The sequence below is a fragment of the Enhydra lutris genome, unplaced genomic scaffold (assembly GCF_002288905.1).
Source record: "Enhydra lutris kenyoni isolate GAN:26980312 unplaced genomic scaffold, ASM228890v2 scaffoldscaffold94, whole genome shotgun sequence".
Classification (NCBI taxonomy): domain Eukaryota; kingdom Metazoa; phylum Chordata; class Mammalia; order Carnivora; family Mustelidae; genus Enhydra; species Enhydra lutris.
The window spans coordinates 179,218-196,156 of record NW_019154178.1 but is presented as its reverse complement, the minus strand read 5'-3'; the positions used below and the strand labels follow the sequence as shown (position 1 = coordinate 196,156).

The 16,939-nt window shown below is 49.2% G+C and overlaps 2 protein-coding genes and 1 non-coding gene across 3 annotated transcripts; 1 reads left to right on the top strand and 2 right to left on the bottom strand.

Moving 5' to 3' along the window:
• Nucleotides 1-5,676: 5,676 nt before the first annotated feature.
• TRNAM-CAU lies at nt 5,677-5,748 on the bottom strand. Its single transcript has one exon. It is a non-coding gene; the product is annotated as a tRNA-Met (tRNA).
• A 255-nt stretch (nt 5,749-6,003) lies between these two features.
• On the top strand, nt 6,004-13,012 carry LOC111138930 (interleukin enhancer binding factor 2). Its single transcript, XM_022490931.1, has 14 exons — nt 6,004-6,079; nt 6,426-6,485; nt 6,667-6,709; nt 6,999-7,103; nt 7,451-7,528; nt 8,089-8,191; nt 9,005-9,070; nt 10,340-10,456; nt 10,932-11,010; nt 11,291-11,378; nt 11,767-11,828; nt 11,905-12,019; nt 12,223-12,313; nt 12,464-13,012. The coding sequence occupies exons 1-14, from the start codon at nt 6,075-6,077 to the stop codon at nt 12,622-12,624; spliced, it is 1,173 nt and encodes a 390-aa protein (XP_022346639.1). The 5' UTR covers nt 6,004-6,074; the 3' UTR covers nt 12,625-13,012.
• A 140-nt stretch (nt 13,013-13,152) lies between these two features.
• On the bottom strand, nt 13,153-15,244 carry LOC111138931 (SNAP associated protein). The gene is made up of 4 exons (XM_022490932.1): nt 14,872-15,244; nt 14,571-14,617; nt 14,197-14,315; nt 13,153-13,726 (listed from the first exon to the last, which is right to left on the bottom strand). The coding sequence occupies exons 1-4, from the start codon at nt 15,021-15,023 to the stop codon at nt 13,625-13,627; spliced, it is 420 nt and encodes a 139-aa protein (XP_022346640.1). The 5' UTR covers nt 15,024-15,244; the 3' UTR covers nt 13,153-13,624.
• Nucleotides 15,245-16,939: the final 1,695 nt, after the last annotated feature.

The window sequence follows — 16,939 nt, the reverse complement described above, 5'->3', positions numbered from 1 at the left end:
GCCCGCCGCATCCCCGCGCTGTGGCATCAGTCTGCCCTCTCGTGGCCAGCGGGGGTCACTGACGCAGCTGCGCCGCCGCGGTCTCCCACCCTGCGCTGGGACTGAACCCAACCCCTGAGAGAACCCTTCTGCCGCAAACCGACCTGCTGCGCCCGCGAAACGGTCAGGGCCTGAGGGTAAATGCACGCATCGATGTGCCTTGGAGGAGTCCTGCTCGGGACGAAGAGCCGCCATGTAATCTGACTGAGGACCACAAGGAAGGAAGGATAAATTGCTCAGAGGCTCAGATGGGACTTCCGCTTGCTTTGGGGGACAGGAAAATCTCCAGAGAAAGAATTCAGCAAAAGCAGAATGATGAGCGAGGTATTCTGTGCAGAAAGAGCAGAATACCGAATTATATTTCCTATATCAGGAATTTCTGGAGAATTTTAGGACCATTTTTTCTTAGGGTCTAGAACAAATAGTAGCCCTGGGAGCAACTACAGATGGCAGGAATGCTTGGTTTGGCCTGCGTTCTCTTTCTCTATATTTGACTTCATTGCCTACACTCAGCCATCAGTAGATGAGGGGCGCCAGCCTGGCTCAGTCAGCAGAGGGTGGGACTCTTCTTCTTTTTCTTTTTTCTTTTTCAAGATTTATTTATTTATTAGAGAGACTGAGAAAGAGAACGGGGCGGAGGGAGACAGAGAACCTCAAGCAGATTCCCCACTGAGCATCGAGCCCCTCACAGGGCTCAACCCCAGGACCACCAGATCATGACCTGAGCTGAAATCAAGAGCCCATGCTTGGGTGGCTCAGTCGTTAAGCCTCTGCCTTCAGCTCAGGTCATGATCCCAGGTGCTGGAATCAAGCCTCGCAGTGGGCTCCCCACTCAGCGGGAAGCTTGCTTCTCCCTCTCCTACTCCCCCTGCTTGTGCTCCCTCTCTCACTGTGTCTCTCTCTGTCAAAAAAATAAATAAAATCTTAAAAAAAAAAAAAAAAGAGCCCATGCTCAACCAGCTGAGCCACTCAGGCACCCTGGGTGGGACTCTTGATCTCTGTGTTCTGAGTTCAAGCCCCAAATTGGGCATAGAGCTTGCTTGGTAAATAAATAAATAAATAAATAAATAAATAAAATCAGCTCGTGGCACATGAGTATTTGGATTTCTGACTTGTCTTGAAATATCAGAGAGCTGGCAATAGGCAAGTCCTGCACCCCTTCCTTGAGAGGAGTCTGGCTCATCACAGTTCCTACCCATCATGTTCACTCATTTGCTTTACCTGCCTGGCTGCTGTTGGAGTTTACATTTTCAACCCTGATCCACGATATAAGGTGTGTGCTTGTAGGAATAACTGAGGAGAGGGGCGCCTGGGTGCCTCCGGCTCAGGTCATGACCCCAAGGTCCTGGAATCAAGCCCCATGGTGGCCTGCTTCTCCTTCTCCCTCTGCTTGTGGCTCCCCCTGCTGGTGCCCTTGCTGGCGCACTAGCTCTCTTTCTCTCTCTCTGACAAAAAAAAGAAAAAAAAGGAATGACTGAGGAGAGGCAAGAGAGGGCAACAGAGGGCAGATCTTGCAAGCTTTGGGGTGATAGGCAGGGTGTCTTTGTCCTGTATGGGGGTGGTCCAGAGGCTAATAGAGGTAGATAGGAGATCGGAAAACTTTTTTGGAGGGGAGCGGACTTTTTAAAAAAAGATTTTATTTATTTATTTATTTATTTAACAAAGAGAGACACAGCGAGAAAGGGAACACAAACAGCCGGAGTAGGAGCCCGGAGAAGCAGGCTCCCTGCAGAGCAGGTAGCCGGATGTGGGGCTTGATCCTGTAAGGACCTATTTTATATTTTTATTTTAGCCAGAGGCTTCCATTGAGGTTAAACAATAACTTTGTTGTTTAACCCTTAAACAGTCCCTGCTCCCCTTCCCCAGGGGACTTAAAAACAAGTCCCGGAAACCAGCCTCAGGTAACAAAGCTCAAATACAAGGGTGGGCCAGGCCAGGTGGAGACATCCGATCAGTGGGGGCGCCTACTGTCTCCCTAGCTACCAAGGTGATGGGCTAGTTTCCATGGCTACTGTGGGGTAAATTGTAATTCAATTAGCCACCTCTGTGTGGCCAGGCCCAACCACATGGCCTTTGCTCTATAAGTTAGTCTGGAAAGCAGGGAGGGGTCGTCCTCCTTAAGGGGCGGCCCCAACCGGTCTGTTTGATGGTAGGTCTGATTCTTGATGCCTGGCGCGACAGAAAGCTTTGCTTAACCTTCGCTTTGTATCAGTCTCGCTCCTTTAATCACGGACCCATTATTGGGGTACCCATTTTTGGAAGGACCTAACAATCCCAGGACCCAAGCTGAAGGCAGACACTTAGGCGCCGCCTGGGAGGAGACTTTAAAAAAAACAAACTAGTTTTATTGAGGTATAACTGATACAGCATAAACTGTACATATTTAATGTATACAACTGATGAGTTTGGATATATGTGTACACTTGTGAAACCATTACCATAATATCAAGGTAATGAAGATATCCATCACCTCCAAATGTTTCCTTCTGTCCTCTTTCTCTCTCTCCTGCACGCGCACACGTGTGCATGCGTGTGCTTTTGTGTGTGTGTGTGTGTGTGTGTGTGTGTGTGTGCATGTGTTAAGACCTCCACACTGAGCCCAATGCGGGGCTTGATCCCAGGACCCCCGGATCATGACCTGAGCCAAAGGAACCTACTAAGGCACCTCCTTCTTAATGACTTTAAGTGCCTATATTGACAATCAACTGGACTTTAAGAAGAGAAGACAATGTACAAATAACTGAAGTTACGGTGACATTGACCCATTTGCTCAAGAGCTAAAGAAGCAGGTTTTTTGGGGTGGGTGATAACAGTTCTGGTTTATTGGGTGTGAGGTGCCTGTGGAGCCCCCTAGTGGAGGGGTTCGATGGGCCACTGGATTAGTGGAGCTCAGGAGAAATGACTGCACTCAAACCTCATCTAGCCATTGAGCCCCTCTTTCAACAATGGTGGCCTGAACAATTTGCCCAGTCCCTGAGCTGAAGATGACTAAAAATGTTGGATGAAATACTTTAAAAACTCAAAGCACTAATAAGACAGTGAGGAATTATTGGTGTTGAGAACATGAAAGACAGGAAAGCATGGAGGTGAGACCAGCAGTAGGACCACTTTTACCCTGGGGTCATTTGCAGATGAGAACTGGGGGCAAAAACGGGCTGTGTGGGGCAAGTGAGACCGAAATTATAGTCCAGATGTTCCCAAAGGTGAGAAAACTGGCAAACCATCTGCTGCTTTGGGGTTAGGATCCTGAAAGCTGCCTTCCTGAGGGAAAGCTTGGAGTCAGGTACAGCACAAGTAAATAGAAAATTCACACTGCAAAATATTAAAAAAAAAAAAAAATTAAGAATCAATTAATAGGGGTGCCTGGGTGGCTCAGTGGGTTAAAGCCTCTGCCTTCGGCTCAGGTCATGATCCCAGGGTCCTGGAATCGAGCCCTACATCGGGCTCTCTGCTCAGCGGGGAGCCTGCTTCCCTTCCTTTCTCCCTGCCTGCCTCTCTGCCTACTTGTGATCTCTGTCAAATAAATAAATAAAATCTTAAAAAAAAAAAAGAATTAATAGGTTTAAGAATAAGTCAGACTCAACTGAAGAGCAAGTAATACATTGGAAGAAAGAACAAAGAAATTTACCCAGAATGAAGCACAGATTAAACAAGAATGAAGAACATAAGAGTGTTGGAGACAGAAAGGACACCGTGAAAAAATCTGGCATACCTTTATCTGGAGCCCAGGAAGGAGGGCGAAACAAAAGCCCCCCCCCGCAAAAGCCTCACAGATTCAAGAAGACCAATAAACCTCAAGTAAGATTAAGATTGTCCATATTTCGACCCATCAAGGTGAAAGAGCAGGAAATTAAATCACAGGCAAAATCTTTAAAATAGGAAAAAAAAAAGGGGATTGATTACCTTCAAAGGAGCAACCATTAGGTTGGCAAAAAAATACTTTTTACAGCAAAAATGGAAGCCAAAGATAGTAAAATAATATAATAAATGTGCCAAAGGAAAATAATTTCCAATCTAGAGTTCCTTATCCAGGGAAAATGTCCTTCAAAAAACAAAGGTGAAAGGGGCACCTGACTGGCTCAGTTGGTAGAGGACTGATTCTTGATCTCAGGCTCCTGAGTTTGAGCTCCGTGTCGGGCATAGAGCTTGCTTCCAAAAAGAAAGAAAATATATACAGAATTGAAATAATGCACACGTCTACATCTACCAAGAGAAACAGATGCATCTAGCCCCACAAATCTTGTACAAAAATGTTCTAGCAGCTCTATTCACAATGGCTCCAAGGTGGAAACAACACAAATCTGTTCCTGTGTGTCTCCCAGCTGGAGGGCGGGTGTATTTATGCAATGGGACACTGCTCATAAATAAAAACCAAAAAATTGCTGATAAATGCAAAAATGTGAAAGAATCTTGAAACGTGTCAAGCAAGAGAAACTAGACAAAAAAGAGTACATAGACTGTGAGATTATTTATGTGAAGTTCAAGAACAGACACACCTGATCTGTGCTCATAGAAATCAGGATCATGATTGCCTCTAGGGCCCGGGTAGAGAGTCAAGAGCGAGCTTTCTGAGGTGATAAAAATGTTCTTCACCTTAATTTGGGTGATGGTTACATGGACGGAATACATTACTCAAAATTGAGATGAAAGTTTAAGAACTGTGTATTTTGGTGTAATAAATTATGCATCAGTAAAGTCCTTAAAAGAATTACACAACAACAATAGCATATAATTCTGCGGGGGGGGGGGGAGTGACGGTGGTAAACAATTAAATTATCCCTGCATTTTTCACCAGGAGGGCAAACGTATTGCACACAATTAGGCCTTCCTAAATCAAGGATGCATGTTGTAATTTTTTTTTAAAAGATATTATTTACTTATTTGACAGACAGAGATCACAAGTAGGCAGAGAGGCAGGCAGGCAGAGAGAGAGAGGGAAGCAGGACCCTGGGATCATGACCTGAGCCGAAGGCAGAGGTTTTAACCCACTGAGCCACCCAGGCGCCCCGCATGTTGTAATTTTTATTTTATTTTAATCAATTGATCGAAGAATGGGGTCAGGACCCGTGGGCAAAAAGAGCTGCTGCTGCATGTTGTAATTTTTAGAGTAGCCACTAAAAGAGTAGAAAAAGTGGGTAACCCTCCAATTAACAGATGCAGGTAAACATAATCAGCACCAAAGACGGCGACAAGCCTGAGAAAAAGGACTCAGGAGGGACAAAAGCAGGGTCCCTGGGTGCCACACCAACGCAGGGGACAGCGCCTGCGCACGCGCGCTGGGAGCCCCTCCTGGGCGGGGGTGCGTCCGCGGCGGGGCGGGGGTGCGGTGACTTGGCGCGGGCGCTTGCGGGTCCTTGTCCCCGCCCCTGCTCGTTTTTCCTGAGGTCTCTGTGGAAGGCTGCCTCCGTTTCCCGTCTAGCCTGTCCTCTTCAGTGCTTTTCTCTCTGATTCACTCAGTAGAATGCGCTCTCCTGCCTCAGGTTTCGGGACTTTGGTGAACTTCACCCAGGCGTACAGTGTTGCCTGAAATCCCTTCCTATTCCCTTCACTTGCTGATGCCAAACACTGTCCTAAAGCCCGCTTTGCCGGGAGGAAAAAGAGGACTGTCGCCCTTAAGAAAGAAAAAAGGCGCACCTGTAGCAGAGGATGGTTTCGATCCATCGACCTCTGGGTTATGGGCCCAGCACGCTTCCGCTGCGCCACTCTGCTACCCGAGAGCCGGTTTTCTCCGGGTTCCAGAAGAAAGCTCCCAGGTGCCTTCTATAAATCGCGCCACCTAGTGTGCGGTTAAAAAAAAAAATTTGTCGCTACCTCTAAATCCGTTTTCATTGGCTAATTTCTGACACAGCAGGCGTTTTTTATTGGCTCGCAGGCTGGTCGGCCAAAGTAAACCAATGGGCATTAGCGGCGCGTAGGGCGGGAGCCAATCGCGCCAAAGTTTGTTGGGACGCGCCGGCAAGCCGCGTTTGCGGCGTCTGCTCTTCTGAGGAGAGGGGCGGTTGGTGTGGCCTCCATTGTTCGGGTTGTAGGGCGCCATGAGGTAAGGGCACCGGGGGGTTCTGGGCAGGGCTAGCGTACTCGCCCGAAAGCTTCGGGGAGGTGGGCGGACGGGAGGTGGGCCGATGGGAGGCGGAGTCCCCGGAGGGGCCGCGTGTCCGGGGGCTGCCGGCGGGCAGCGGGCAGGGGCGAGGGCGGCGGGCGAGGGCCGCGGCGGGCCGGGCGGACGCGGAATGGCGGCTCCGGGGGCCACGGGGGTTACCCGTGTGGCCGCCCCCTGGGCGGCCGCTCTGGTCTCCGAGGCGGGGAACCGGGAACGCGGAGGGCGGCCGCGGGCGCGGGGCCCCTGCGACGGAGCCCACGCCAGCGCCAATGTCTTGCCTTTCCAGGGGTGACAGAGGCCGTGGGCGCGGCGGGCGCTTTGGTTCCCGAGGAGGCCCCGGAGGAGGGTGAGTGCCGGGGGTCGGCGCCCCTGCCGGGTCAGCGTCGGTCCGCCGTCCACACGGTCGGCGCTGGGAGATCCTGGCCACACGGAATCGTCTCCCCGCCCGCGCCCCTGCCGAGCGACCTCGGCACGCGAGGCCGTTTGGCTTTTCTGAGGAGTAACCGGCGTCGTTTCCCCTGTCGTAGGTTCAGGCCCTTCGTGCCGCACATCCCGTTCGACTTCTACCTGGTGAGTACGGCGGGGGCGCTTCCCGGGCGCCGCGGCTCCGCGCTAGCGGGGTGCGAGGGGCGCCGCGTCCGAGAGGGTCGGCGGTCCCAGGACCGGAACCTTCGTTCCGAGCGACTAACTGGGTCCCCGCCGAGTCCGCTGGTCCCTCCCGCAGGCATCCCGGGTTGAGCGTCTGAGGAGCAGAAGCAGGTGCAAGGCGCTCTGCTGTCCGGGGCTCCCGCCCTGGCCGCGGGGAGCCGGAGCGCCCCCGCCGGACTCGCGGTCAGTTTCGTGGTTTCTTTCCGGCTAGTGCGAGATGGCCTTCCCGCGGGTCAAGCCGGCGCCGGATGAGACGTCCTTCAGTGAGGCCTTGCTGAAGAGGAACCAGGACCTCGCCCCCAACTCTGCGGAGCAGGTGCGCTCTGCCGCCCGAGAGGGGCCGGGCTCCTGCTGCGGGCCCCGGTTCCGCGAGTCTGAAACTCCTCCCAGGGGTGAATGTGCCCTGGTCTCTGCGAGGGAGGGTGCCGGTGGGCTCTGTCCACAGGTGATGGGTGCGGTTATGTCTCTACTGGGGGACCTGTCTTTGGGTCAGAAAGTTCCTCTCTTCGGGCATATTCAAGGCCAGAAGGTCAGAGTGTCTGCAGAGCGCTGTGTCGTCCGGACTCAGCTTGTGTGGGAAGGGTTAGGGGAAAATACTTAAACTCTGAGAAGTGGCTTACAGTTTTTCACTGTAGGGTATTTTTGTTTCCTGCTGTTTTTCAGGCCTCTATCCTTTCTCTAGTGACGAAAATAAACAACGTGATTGACAATTTGATTGTGGCTCCAGGGACATTTGAAGTGGTGAGTTTTTAATGATTTAGTCATAGGAACGGGCAGTCTTGGTAGTGTGGGTAGCGTTTCCTTGGCGCCCCTATCTTAATTCCTCAGTTACTTGTTCTCCAAGCCAAGCCTAAAATGGAAAGGAAAGTACAGTGGAATTCCTTTGTAGTGATGATGTTTGTGGGGACAAGACTTGTGTCAGCGCTCTCAGCTAGCCATAATGTATTAGTTTTTTCATGTGGTTGTTTTGGGATATGATTTGATTTCTGCTACTTCTAAGTCTGGCTAATAATTGTAATTGACTTCTGAGAGGAAATAGTTTTTTTTTTTTTTAAAGTTTTAATTATTTATTTATTTGAAAGAGGGAGCGTGCACATCAGCCTGAGTGTGGGGGAAGGGCAGAGGGACAAGCAGAATCCCTGCTGAGTGGGGGGTCCAATGCAGACAGATCCCCAGGACCCTAAGACCACCACCTCAGCCGAAGTCAGGCTGATATACTTAACCAGTAGCCACCCAGGCACACCTAGACAGTCTTTTTCACTTCTACATTTTTTTCCTCCCTGAAATGCTTTTTCCAACAGCAAATTGAAGAAGTCCGACAGGTGGGATCATATAAAAAGGGAACAATGACTACAGGACACAACGTGGCTGACCTGGTGGTAATCCTAAAGATTCTGCCAACATGTGAGTGCACTTCTTTCTGGCCACAGGAGCAGAAAGTTGAGTTTGAGGCATGGGGATCTTTAAAGCCCAAATTGCTTTTTTTTTTGTTTGTTTGTTAAGGTTTTGTTTATGAGAGAGAGAAAACATGAGCCATGGTGGCAGGGGGCGAGGGGATTGGCAGGGAGAAGCAGATTCCCCACTGAGCAGGAGTCTGACCCAGAGCTTGATCCCAGGACCCATGAGATCATGACCTGAGCTGAAGGCAGCCACTTAACCAACTGAGCCACCCAGGAGCCCCTAAAGCCCAAATTTCTTGTGAGGAAGATTATTTGGAAGACAAATGGGAAATTTATTTTTTTTAACGTGCATTGAGGTAATAAGGGACAAAGTCTGGACGATGTGTCTGAAAAAATGTATGTCTAGTTCCTAAAGGGCAGTGTTTCTCATTTGGTGATTTTTGTCCCCCATGAGATACTTGGCTGTGTCTAGAGACAGTTTGGGCTCTGGCATCCAAGGAGTAGAGATCAATGCACAGGATATATTCTGTTCTCCAACTATCAAAGAATTATCCAGCCCCAAATGGGATTAGTGCCACTGATGAGAAACCCTACTATTCAAAAGATAAAAACAAAAATGGGGTATGGGGATAGGAGGTATCCTGTTCCCTGAGCTTTCCGGTTTCTCTGTTGAGGTGTTAGTTTCCCCTTGTAAAAGTGTTTATTCTTGCTTGCTGTTGCTCCAACCTTGCATGTGGGGCAGAAATCAGAGGGTGGAGTAGTACAGAGCTGTAGAGCCTTTAAATAATTGTTTATGGTCTCTTTTTCTCTCATCTAGTGGAAGCTGTTGCTGCCCTAGGGAACAAAGTTGTGGAAAGTCTACGAGCACAGGATCCTTCTGAAGGTTTGAGTTTGTTGCTGAACATGTATTTAGTGGTCATAGGAGCCAGGTGTATAATTTCAAGTACACTTTTTAACAAAGTCAGGTCAGGCTAGAAGGAAGAGTGAATGTAGAGTTTTATGTTGGGGAAGTTTTTGACAGTGATCTCCAGTGTTCAGAATCCTGTCGCATCTCCTTTACCTTTACTCTTTTTTAATAGTCAAGGCTATTTTTTATTTTTTTTAAAGATTTTATTTGACAGAGCAAGAGAGGGAGAGAGAGAGACCACAAATAGGGGGAAGTACCAGAAGGAGGGGGAGAAGCAGACTTCCCTATATGGGGTTTGATCCCAGGACCCCGATGACGTGGACCCAGGATCCCATGACCTGAGCCAAAGGCAGATGCTCAACCAACTGAGCCACCCAACCGTTTCTATTTTTTTTTTTTTTTTTTTTTTTAAGATTTTATCGACTTAACATGGGCAGAGCAGAGGAAGAGGGACAAGTAGATTGCATGCTGAGCGCAGAGCCAGATGCAGGCCTCAGTCCCAAAACCCTGCCATTATGACCTGAGCTAAAATCAAGAGTCAGATATGTAACCAACTGAGCCACCCAGGCATGCCTACTTTTTACTTTTTTTTTTTTTTTCCCTAAGAATTTATTTATTTATTTGACACAGAGAGATCACAAGTAGGCAGAGAGGCAGGCAGAGAACGGGGGTGGGGGGTGGGGAGCAGGCTCCCTGTTGAGCAGAGAGCCCAATGCAGGGCATGATCCCAGGACCCTGGGATCATGACCTGAGCTAAAGACAGAGGCTTAACCCACTGAGCCACCCAGGCACCTCTACTTTTTACTTTTTTAAAGTTTAAGTAATTGCTATATCCAGTGTGGGGCTTGAACTCACACCCTAGAGATCAAGGGTCCCATGCTCTACCCACTGAGCCAGCCAGGAGATCCATATCCATTACTTTTAAAATTGTATTCTGAATCTTCATTCTGGACTTTTAATATTTTATTAAAGGTTTTATTTATTTATTTGAGAGACACACTACTGGAGGGAGAGGGATAAGCAGACCCTGCGCCCAGTGCAGAGCCAACATAGGGCTTGATCTCAGGACCCTGACATCAGGACCTGAGCCAAAACCAAGAGTCAGATACCCGGTGGACTGAGTCACCCAGGTGCCCCTAGATTTTGCTATTTTTAAAAACCTATCTATTCCCCTACTCCCACTGTAGATTTATCTCTGGTCATCTAAAGGAAATGGGAAAGTTACAGCTTTTGATTTTCTTTCAGTTTTGACCATGCTGACCAATGAAACTGGCTTCGAGATTAGTTCTTCTGATGCTACAGTGAAGATTCTCATTACAACGGTGCCGCCCAATCTCCGAAAACTGGACCCAGAACTCCATTGTTAGTTCTTTTTTTCTGTTGCTGAGATAGTTGGGAAAACAAAACATGGCATAAGGTTGCTGTTAAGTTTACTTATTAGCTTGTTGCTATTCCAACGTGAAGCCTTCTGCACTTAAGTTGATGCCTAGACTTTGCTGTCTCCCTCTGTAATTTGGAGAGTTTTACCAGCTTGCTAGTGAAATTGTTACATGGGATGGCTAAGAAAGCAACTGGTGGAGGACTTAAGAAGGAGTGAGGAAATATTTATGGGGGGTTGGCTCTTGGAGAAAGTGGTGGATCTTGCATGCTTTTACATTTGATTTGGAGGAAGAATCGTGATTTTTGGATGAATGATTTGCTGATCCGAGGAACATGGGGTGGTTTAAGAAATTAGAAGTTACCCTGTCTTGCAAGTTCTTGGACTGTGGCAGTGTGGTTGAATTGCTTGCTTAATCATGGTAGTGTTTCACTGTGGCCTGTTGTGCTTGTCTTCTAGTGGATATCAAGGTGTTGCAGAGTGCCTTAGCAGCCATCAGACATGCCCGTTGGTTTGAGGAAAATGCTTCTCAGTCCACGTGAGTCACTCATTATTTGAGTTAAAATTAATAAGTAATTAATAGTGAGTAACCAGATCCCCCACACTTCCTCTGTTAGAACTTTTTAGGCTATAATTTGTCAGGGTTGTTTTTTGGTAGGGTTTTTTCTTTTTTTTTTAAACTTCAAGTAAACAAATTTAGATTGAATGTGTAGTTTTGGAAATAAATGTGTAGTTTTAGAAATAAAATAGCTCTGTACCTTGGGGATGGAAGTACATGAGCTTATTACTTTTAATCTCTGGGTCCCTCTTACCTTCAGAGTTAAAGTTCTCATCAGACTGTTGAAAGACCTGAGGATTCGTTTTCCTGGCTTTGAGCCCCTCACACCCTGGATCCTTGACCTACTCGTAAGTGAAGAAGGGCATTTGGAAGTTCCTGCTCATCCCTACTTAAAAGTAGTTACTCTGAAACCTATCAGGGTCTGAAATTTGATGAAGCTGAAAATGAGTTTCATGGTGGGCAAAGTAATCCTGTAAATATACAAGGTTTATTACTTCCTTGGGTTTTTGGAGTATTCAGTTGAATGAGTAATTGGCTACCCTTATGCCTTTTTGTTACTGATCTCATTTCAGTAACGTGATTAATGAAAGGAAATTACTGAATGAACAGCCATTTCAGAATTGCTCATGAACATTGGAGCTAGGCCTTAATAACCAATTTTCTCTTGGATGGTTTAGTTTGTTTGGCTAGATACGGCAAGTTTATGGCACACCTACCAGACTGTTTGTTTTCCAGGGGCACTATGCCGTGATGAACAATCCCACCAGACAGCCTTTGGCCCTAAACGTGGCATACAGGTAGAACATGCTGCTTTGGGTTTGGGGCTGGGTTTAAGTGGCCTCTGTGTTCTCTCAATGTTCGTGTGTGTTTCAGGCGTTGCTTACAGATCCTGGCTGCAGGACTGTTCCTGCCAGGGTCGGTGGGCATCACTGACCCCTGTGAGAGTGGCAACTTCCGAGTACACACAGTCATGACTCTGGAACAGCAGGTATTGGGACAGCTCTGATAGGGTCTGTTACGCCCTACTCTTGTCAGCAGGCAAAGGGAATGTGGTCTTTGGGGGGTCAAGATTGAGGGGTTCTCACAGACTTTGGTCTTGAAATTAAGGTTGTCTTTATTTTTATGATAATGTTCATCAGATAAGTACTTTGATTCATCTTGCTAGTTTACCCTCACTTTGCTCTCCTTTAGGACATGGTGTGCTACACAGCTCAGACTCTGGTCAGAATCCTCTCACATGGTGGTTTTCGGAAGATTCTCGGCCAGGAGGGTGATGCCAGCTGTGAGTGCTCACCGTGGGTCCCGGGTTCTTTGTGCCGCTCTGTGGTCTGCAAAGAAGCCCTGCACTGCTCCGATGTCCTGCTGTTTCTACTGTGTAGATCATGAGTTGTGTGCTCGACTACTTGGCTTGAAATCACTTTTTCTTTTCTAGATCTTGCTTCTGAAATATCTACCTGGGATGGAGTGATAGTGACACCTTCAGAAAAGGCTTATGAGAAGCCACCAGAGAAGAAGGAAGGGGAGGAAGAGGAGGAGAATACGGAAGAACCACCTCAAGGAGAGGAAGAGGAAAGCATGGAGACTCAGGAGTGACCTTCCTCTCTCTTCATCCCTTTTCTTTTCCAAGGGGAAGACTGCAGCCTAAGCTAACTGCGACTGGGCTTTATATGGTGGCATTTCTGAGGGATAGGGGAGACGGGAAGGAACATAAACTCTATAGAAAGGAGTGTCATTCCACTGGGCTCTGATTGGCTCAGTAGCCAGAAGTCTCCCATTTATAACCTATGCCATCCATCTATAGTGAAGCAGCCTACCAGCTTTTCTTCCTAAGACTTCAGAGAACCCAGTTCCTGGAAACCTCTCTCAACCAGTACTTCGTTGTTGAAATGTTGTGAGCTGTTAGTGTCTGATTTTTTTTTTCTTTTCTAAGAAAAATGATTAAAGTACTTCTAGTAGGGCTCTTGGTCTTGTTTTTCATTGGCACCTGACAACCTTTTTTGCTTTCTGTACTCTTAAGTAAAAGTGATACTTGAGTCTTTTCGTTATAAACACTAGATCATAATTTGAAGCCATATTTGAATCAAAGTACAATGACTTTTAGAACCTTTCCATACACCAGAGTAAACTACAACACTGTTTAAGCATTTATTGAATTAAATGGTTCTAGCAATACTGCTACTATATTCGATCGAGACACGTGCAATCAACAAAAGGGTACAGACAGGAGTTGGGACCTTGACTTTGCCTGCCCTCTTCTCCAAATCCTCTCTAAACAAAAAAGTCACAAGTAGAGGACATGCAACAGAAGAACAGAACTAGGCCTGAAGGTAGAGGAGTTCTGTCTTGAGTATGTACAGGGCTCAGCTCATTCTTGGAAGCAAGAGTCATAATGAATCCTTTGGGATCATTGGTCCTGCTGTACACAGGTTTCTTTGAGGCCCCACATAAATGGGTAAGACTTAAGTGCTTCAAACAAACTGGGCTGCTATGCTGATGTCCCATGGTCTACAGGGAGTCCTGGAAGAAACAAAGCAGCTGGGGAACAGTACTTGTGCTACTCTGAGGCCATGGGTGGCTCCCATCTTCTGGCCTATTACTTGCTTGGGGAACCAGGAGGGTAAACCCCTGAATCCAGCATTGCCCTCCTGCGGGCTGTTTCCTTGGCCACGCTGTGGTTTAGCCGCCTCAGCCGTTCCTATAAGACAAGATTTGAATCATGGGGCGCCTGGGTGGCTCAGACGTTAAGTGTCTGCCTTCAGCTCACGTCATGAATCAGCCCAGGATCCTGGGCTCCTGCCCCACATCAGGCTCCCTGCTCGTCGGGAAGCCTGCTTCTCCCTCTCCCACTCCCCGCGGCTTGTGTTCCCTCTCTTGCTGTGTTTCTTAAATAAAATCTTTAAAGAACAAGATTTGGAGTCTTAGCTACTCTGTGAAAGGCTCCGGCACTCCCTGTCAACTAGGTGCCGGGCGGTCCCTTGGGCTTGCTCCATCTCCGCGTCAGTCTCCTACGGAATGTAAGAACGTCCAGGAGAGGAACTGGGTACTGAGAACGAGTTCTGTTCTGCCCGACACTAGCTGACAACTCCCTTTGTTTCACTGCCGTGGGGACTGTGGGATGTCCTTGACGACTTGGAAAGAACCACTGCTGGCGGGGAATTCTTTTACCTGCGCGTTCTGTAGAATGTTGTTGACCAAGACCACTCGCCGCCGGGCATTAAGCAGCTTCTTCACGTAGGGGTCGAGGTCCAGGGCCACCTTCTGATCCTCATTGATCCGGCACAGTTCTGAGGGATGGAAGGAAGGAGCAGCGAACACCACATGGTTCCCTTCCTGCTCCTAGGGAGAGCAGGCTGGTAAATGGGATTTAAACACGCCTGCACCCACGTGGGCCGGCCACTAGAACCCCGGAAAGCAGAATCCACCGCAGCCTCGCAGCCCTGCAAGCACACGACCGAAGCCCACCCCGAGCTCGGCTAAACGTGAGGCCCTAGAAGTGCGCTGCAGGGTCGCTGGTCCACGGGGTGGACCTAGCTACTCACCAGTAGCTAGGTTGTCAATCTGTTCTCGTAGTTCTACCTGGCTCTCTCTGCAAAGAGGTACGAGACCCACACTGTCAGTTACCGGGACTCGAAAAACCCACTCCCTCAGCGACGCCCCAAGTGCGGGCTGACGCCACCGCCAGCGCCCGGCAGCCCGGCCTTTCCCTCCAGTCCCACGCGAGACTCGCCCCCTTCCTGCACAAGCCCCGCCCCGTCCGGTACAGCACTACTCGTCCTCCTCCTCCCCTCCCCCCATGAGGAGAGGCTCGGCCCCGCCCCGCCCCGTCCCTCCCTCTCGGACCTGACGGCGTGGACGTGAGAGTCCAGCTGCTGCACAGCCGGTCGCAGGAACTCGAGGAGCCCCTCGGCGAAGAGGTCGCGGCCTGCGGGACCCGCCACTGGGGTCCCTGCCCCGGACACAGCGGCGGAACTAGCCGCCGCCATTACGAGCATTCCTTCCGCCCGGATCGTGCCGCGCGGGCCGCCGGGAACTGGAGTCGCGCTGACGTGCGCCACCAGGGGGCGCCTGGGAGCTGCTGGCTGGACGCAGCCTGGGGACTTCTGGGAAACCGAGTCTCCGCGACCCGGGCGGCGCGGGCCGGGCCGACGTGCAGTTCCTTGGAGGTCCCGGAGAAGCGGTGTTGTGGGGCGTCTCCAGACCTCGGGGGTGGAAGGAGCCATCTTGGGGGCGGCTGTCTTGGGTGTTCTGCAAAGGTGAAAAAGGGAGTGCTTGTCTCTGGTTGCGCTTAGCCTCCCGTGCTACCCAGATTGTATTCATCGTGTATATAGTCTCCTATTTCCGACTTTGCGAGTGTGCTTTTTGATGGCACTGTAGTGTCTACAGAGGAAGCAGGAATAATATTAAGTCTTAAAAGGGAATGCAATCGTTACACATGCCGCCATGTGGATGATCCTTGGAGACTATGCTGAGTGAACTAAGCAGAGCGCGACAAATACTGTCTGGTTATTGCATGAAGTACCCAGAGCAGTGAAATTCATGGAGATCAAATGTGCTTTTGGTTCTTCCTCAGAACAGGGTTGCCAGGGGAGTTACTGCTTAATGGGTAGAGTTTCAGTGCAGGATGATGAAGTTGTTCTAGAGATGAGTAATGATGACACAGTAATGTGAATTTGCTTAATGCCACTGAACTGTACAGTTAAAAATGGTTTAAGTCGTAAATTTTATGTGTATTTTGCCACAGTAAAGCAAAATTTAAACCCTACATGTGTTTCCATATTTTCATTTTTTCCTTCCTTCAAAAAGTTTCCTTAGTTTTGTTGTGATTTTCACGGCTTTCCTGAGTTTACCGTCTTGTTGAATTCTCAACCCAAGGCACAGTGTCTTAAGCTCTGGGGTGTTCCAGTGGCTCACAGTCCTGTGGCCATGGGGTAAGGTGTGTGTGGAAATGCTCCTGGAGGGCAAAGGGGTCCCCAGAGATAAGTGGCACCAGACTGTTGAGCCTTGAGCTTCATCCTCAGGAATGAAAGGGGAGAGGTGTTTAAATTACTGTGGGAGGGCACCTGGGTGGCTCAGTTGGTCAAGTGACTGCCTTCAGCTCTGGTCATGATCCCGGGGTCCTGGGATCAAGTAGCTCATGGGGAAGGGGGTCCCTGCTCACCGGGAAGCCTGCTTCTCTCTTTCCCTCTGCCTCTCCCCCTGCTTGTACTCTCCCTTTCATGCTCTCTGTCAAATAAATAAATTAAAAAAAATTTTTTTTAAAGATTTTATTTATTTATTTGACAGAGATCACAAGTAGGCAGAGAGGCAGGCATAGAGAGGAGGAAGCAGGCTCCCCGCTGAGAAGAAAGCCCAATGTGGGGCTCAATCCCAGGACCCTGAAATCATGACCCAAGCTGAAGGCAGAGGCTTTAACCCACTGAGCCACCCAGGCGCCCCTGACCCAAGCTGAAGGCAGAGGCTTTAACCCACTGAGCCACCCAGGCGCCCCAAGACCTGGGCCTTATTCTTAACGTAATTGCAGTTCCAACCTCCCCCAGAAACGGAGTCTTAACTGGTGAGTCAGGAATTGTCTAGTCAGCACCAGTAAGGCAATCTATCACAAGGGCCCTCTCCATCCCCCCCACACCCCCAGAGGAAGGTGAGGTCAGCTGCAGGCCAAGACCCTTCTGCCTCCCCCTGCCCCCTCAAGGGAAGGTGACCTTGCCCACAGCAGTCCTTTCTTTTACCGAGAACTTTTTGCCCCACCCTCCTTCCTACAAAACCCTTCCCCGCTGTATGGCTGCTCAGAGCTCCCCTCTCCTTGCTCGGTGGTACGGTTCTTGGTTCATGAATTGCTTAATAAAGCCAATCAGATCTCCAGATTTACTCAGCTGAATTTTGTTTTTTAACAGGTTTTACAGAAACTTTG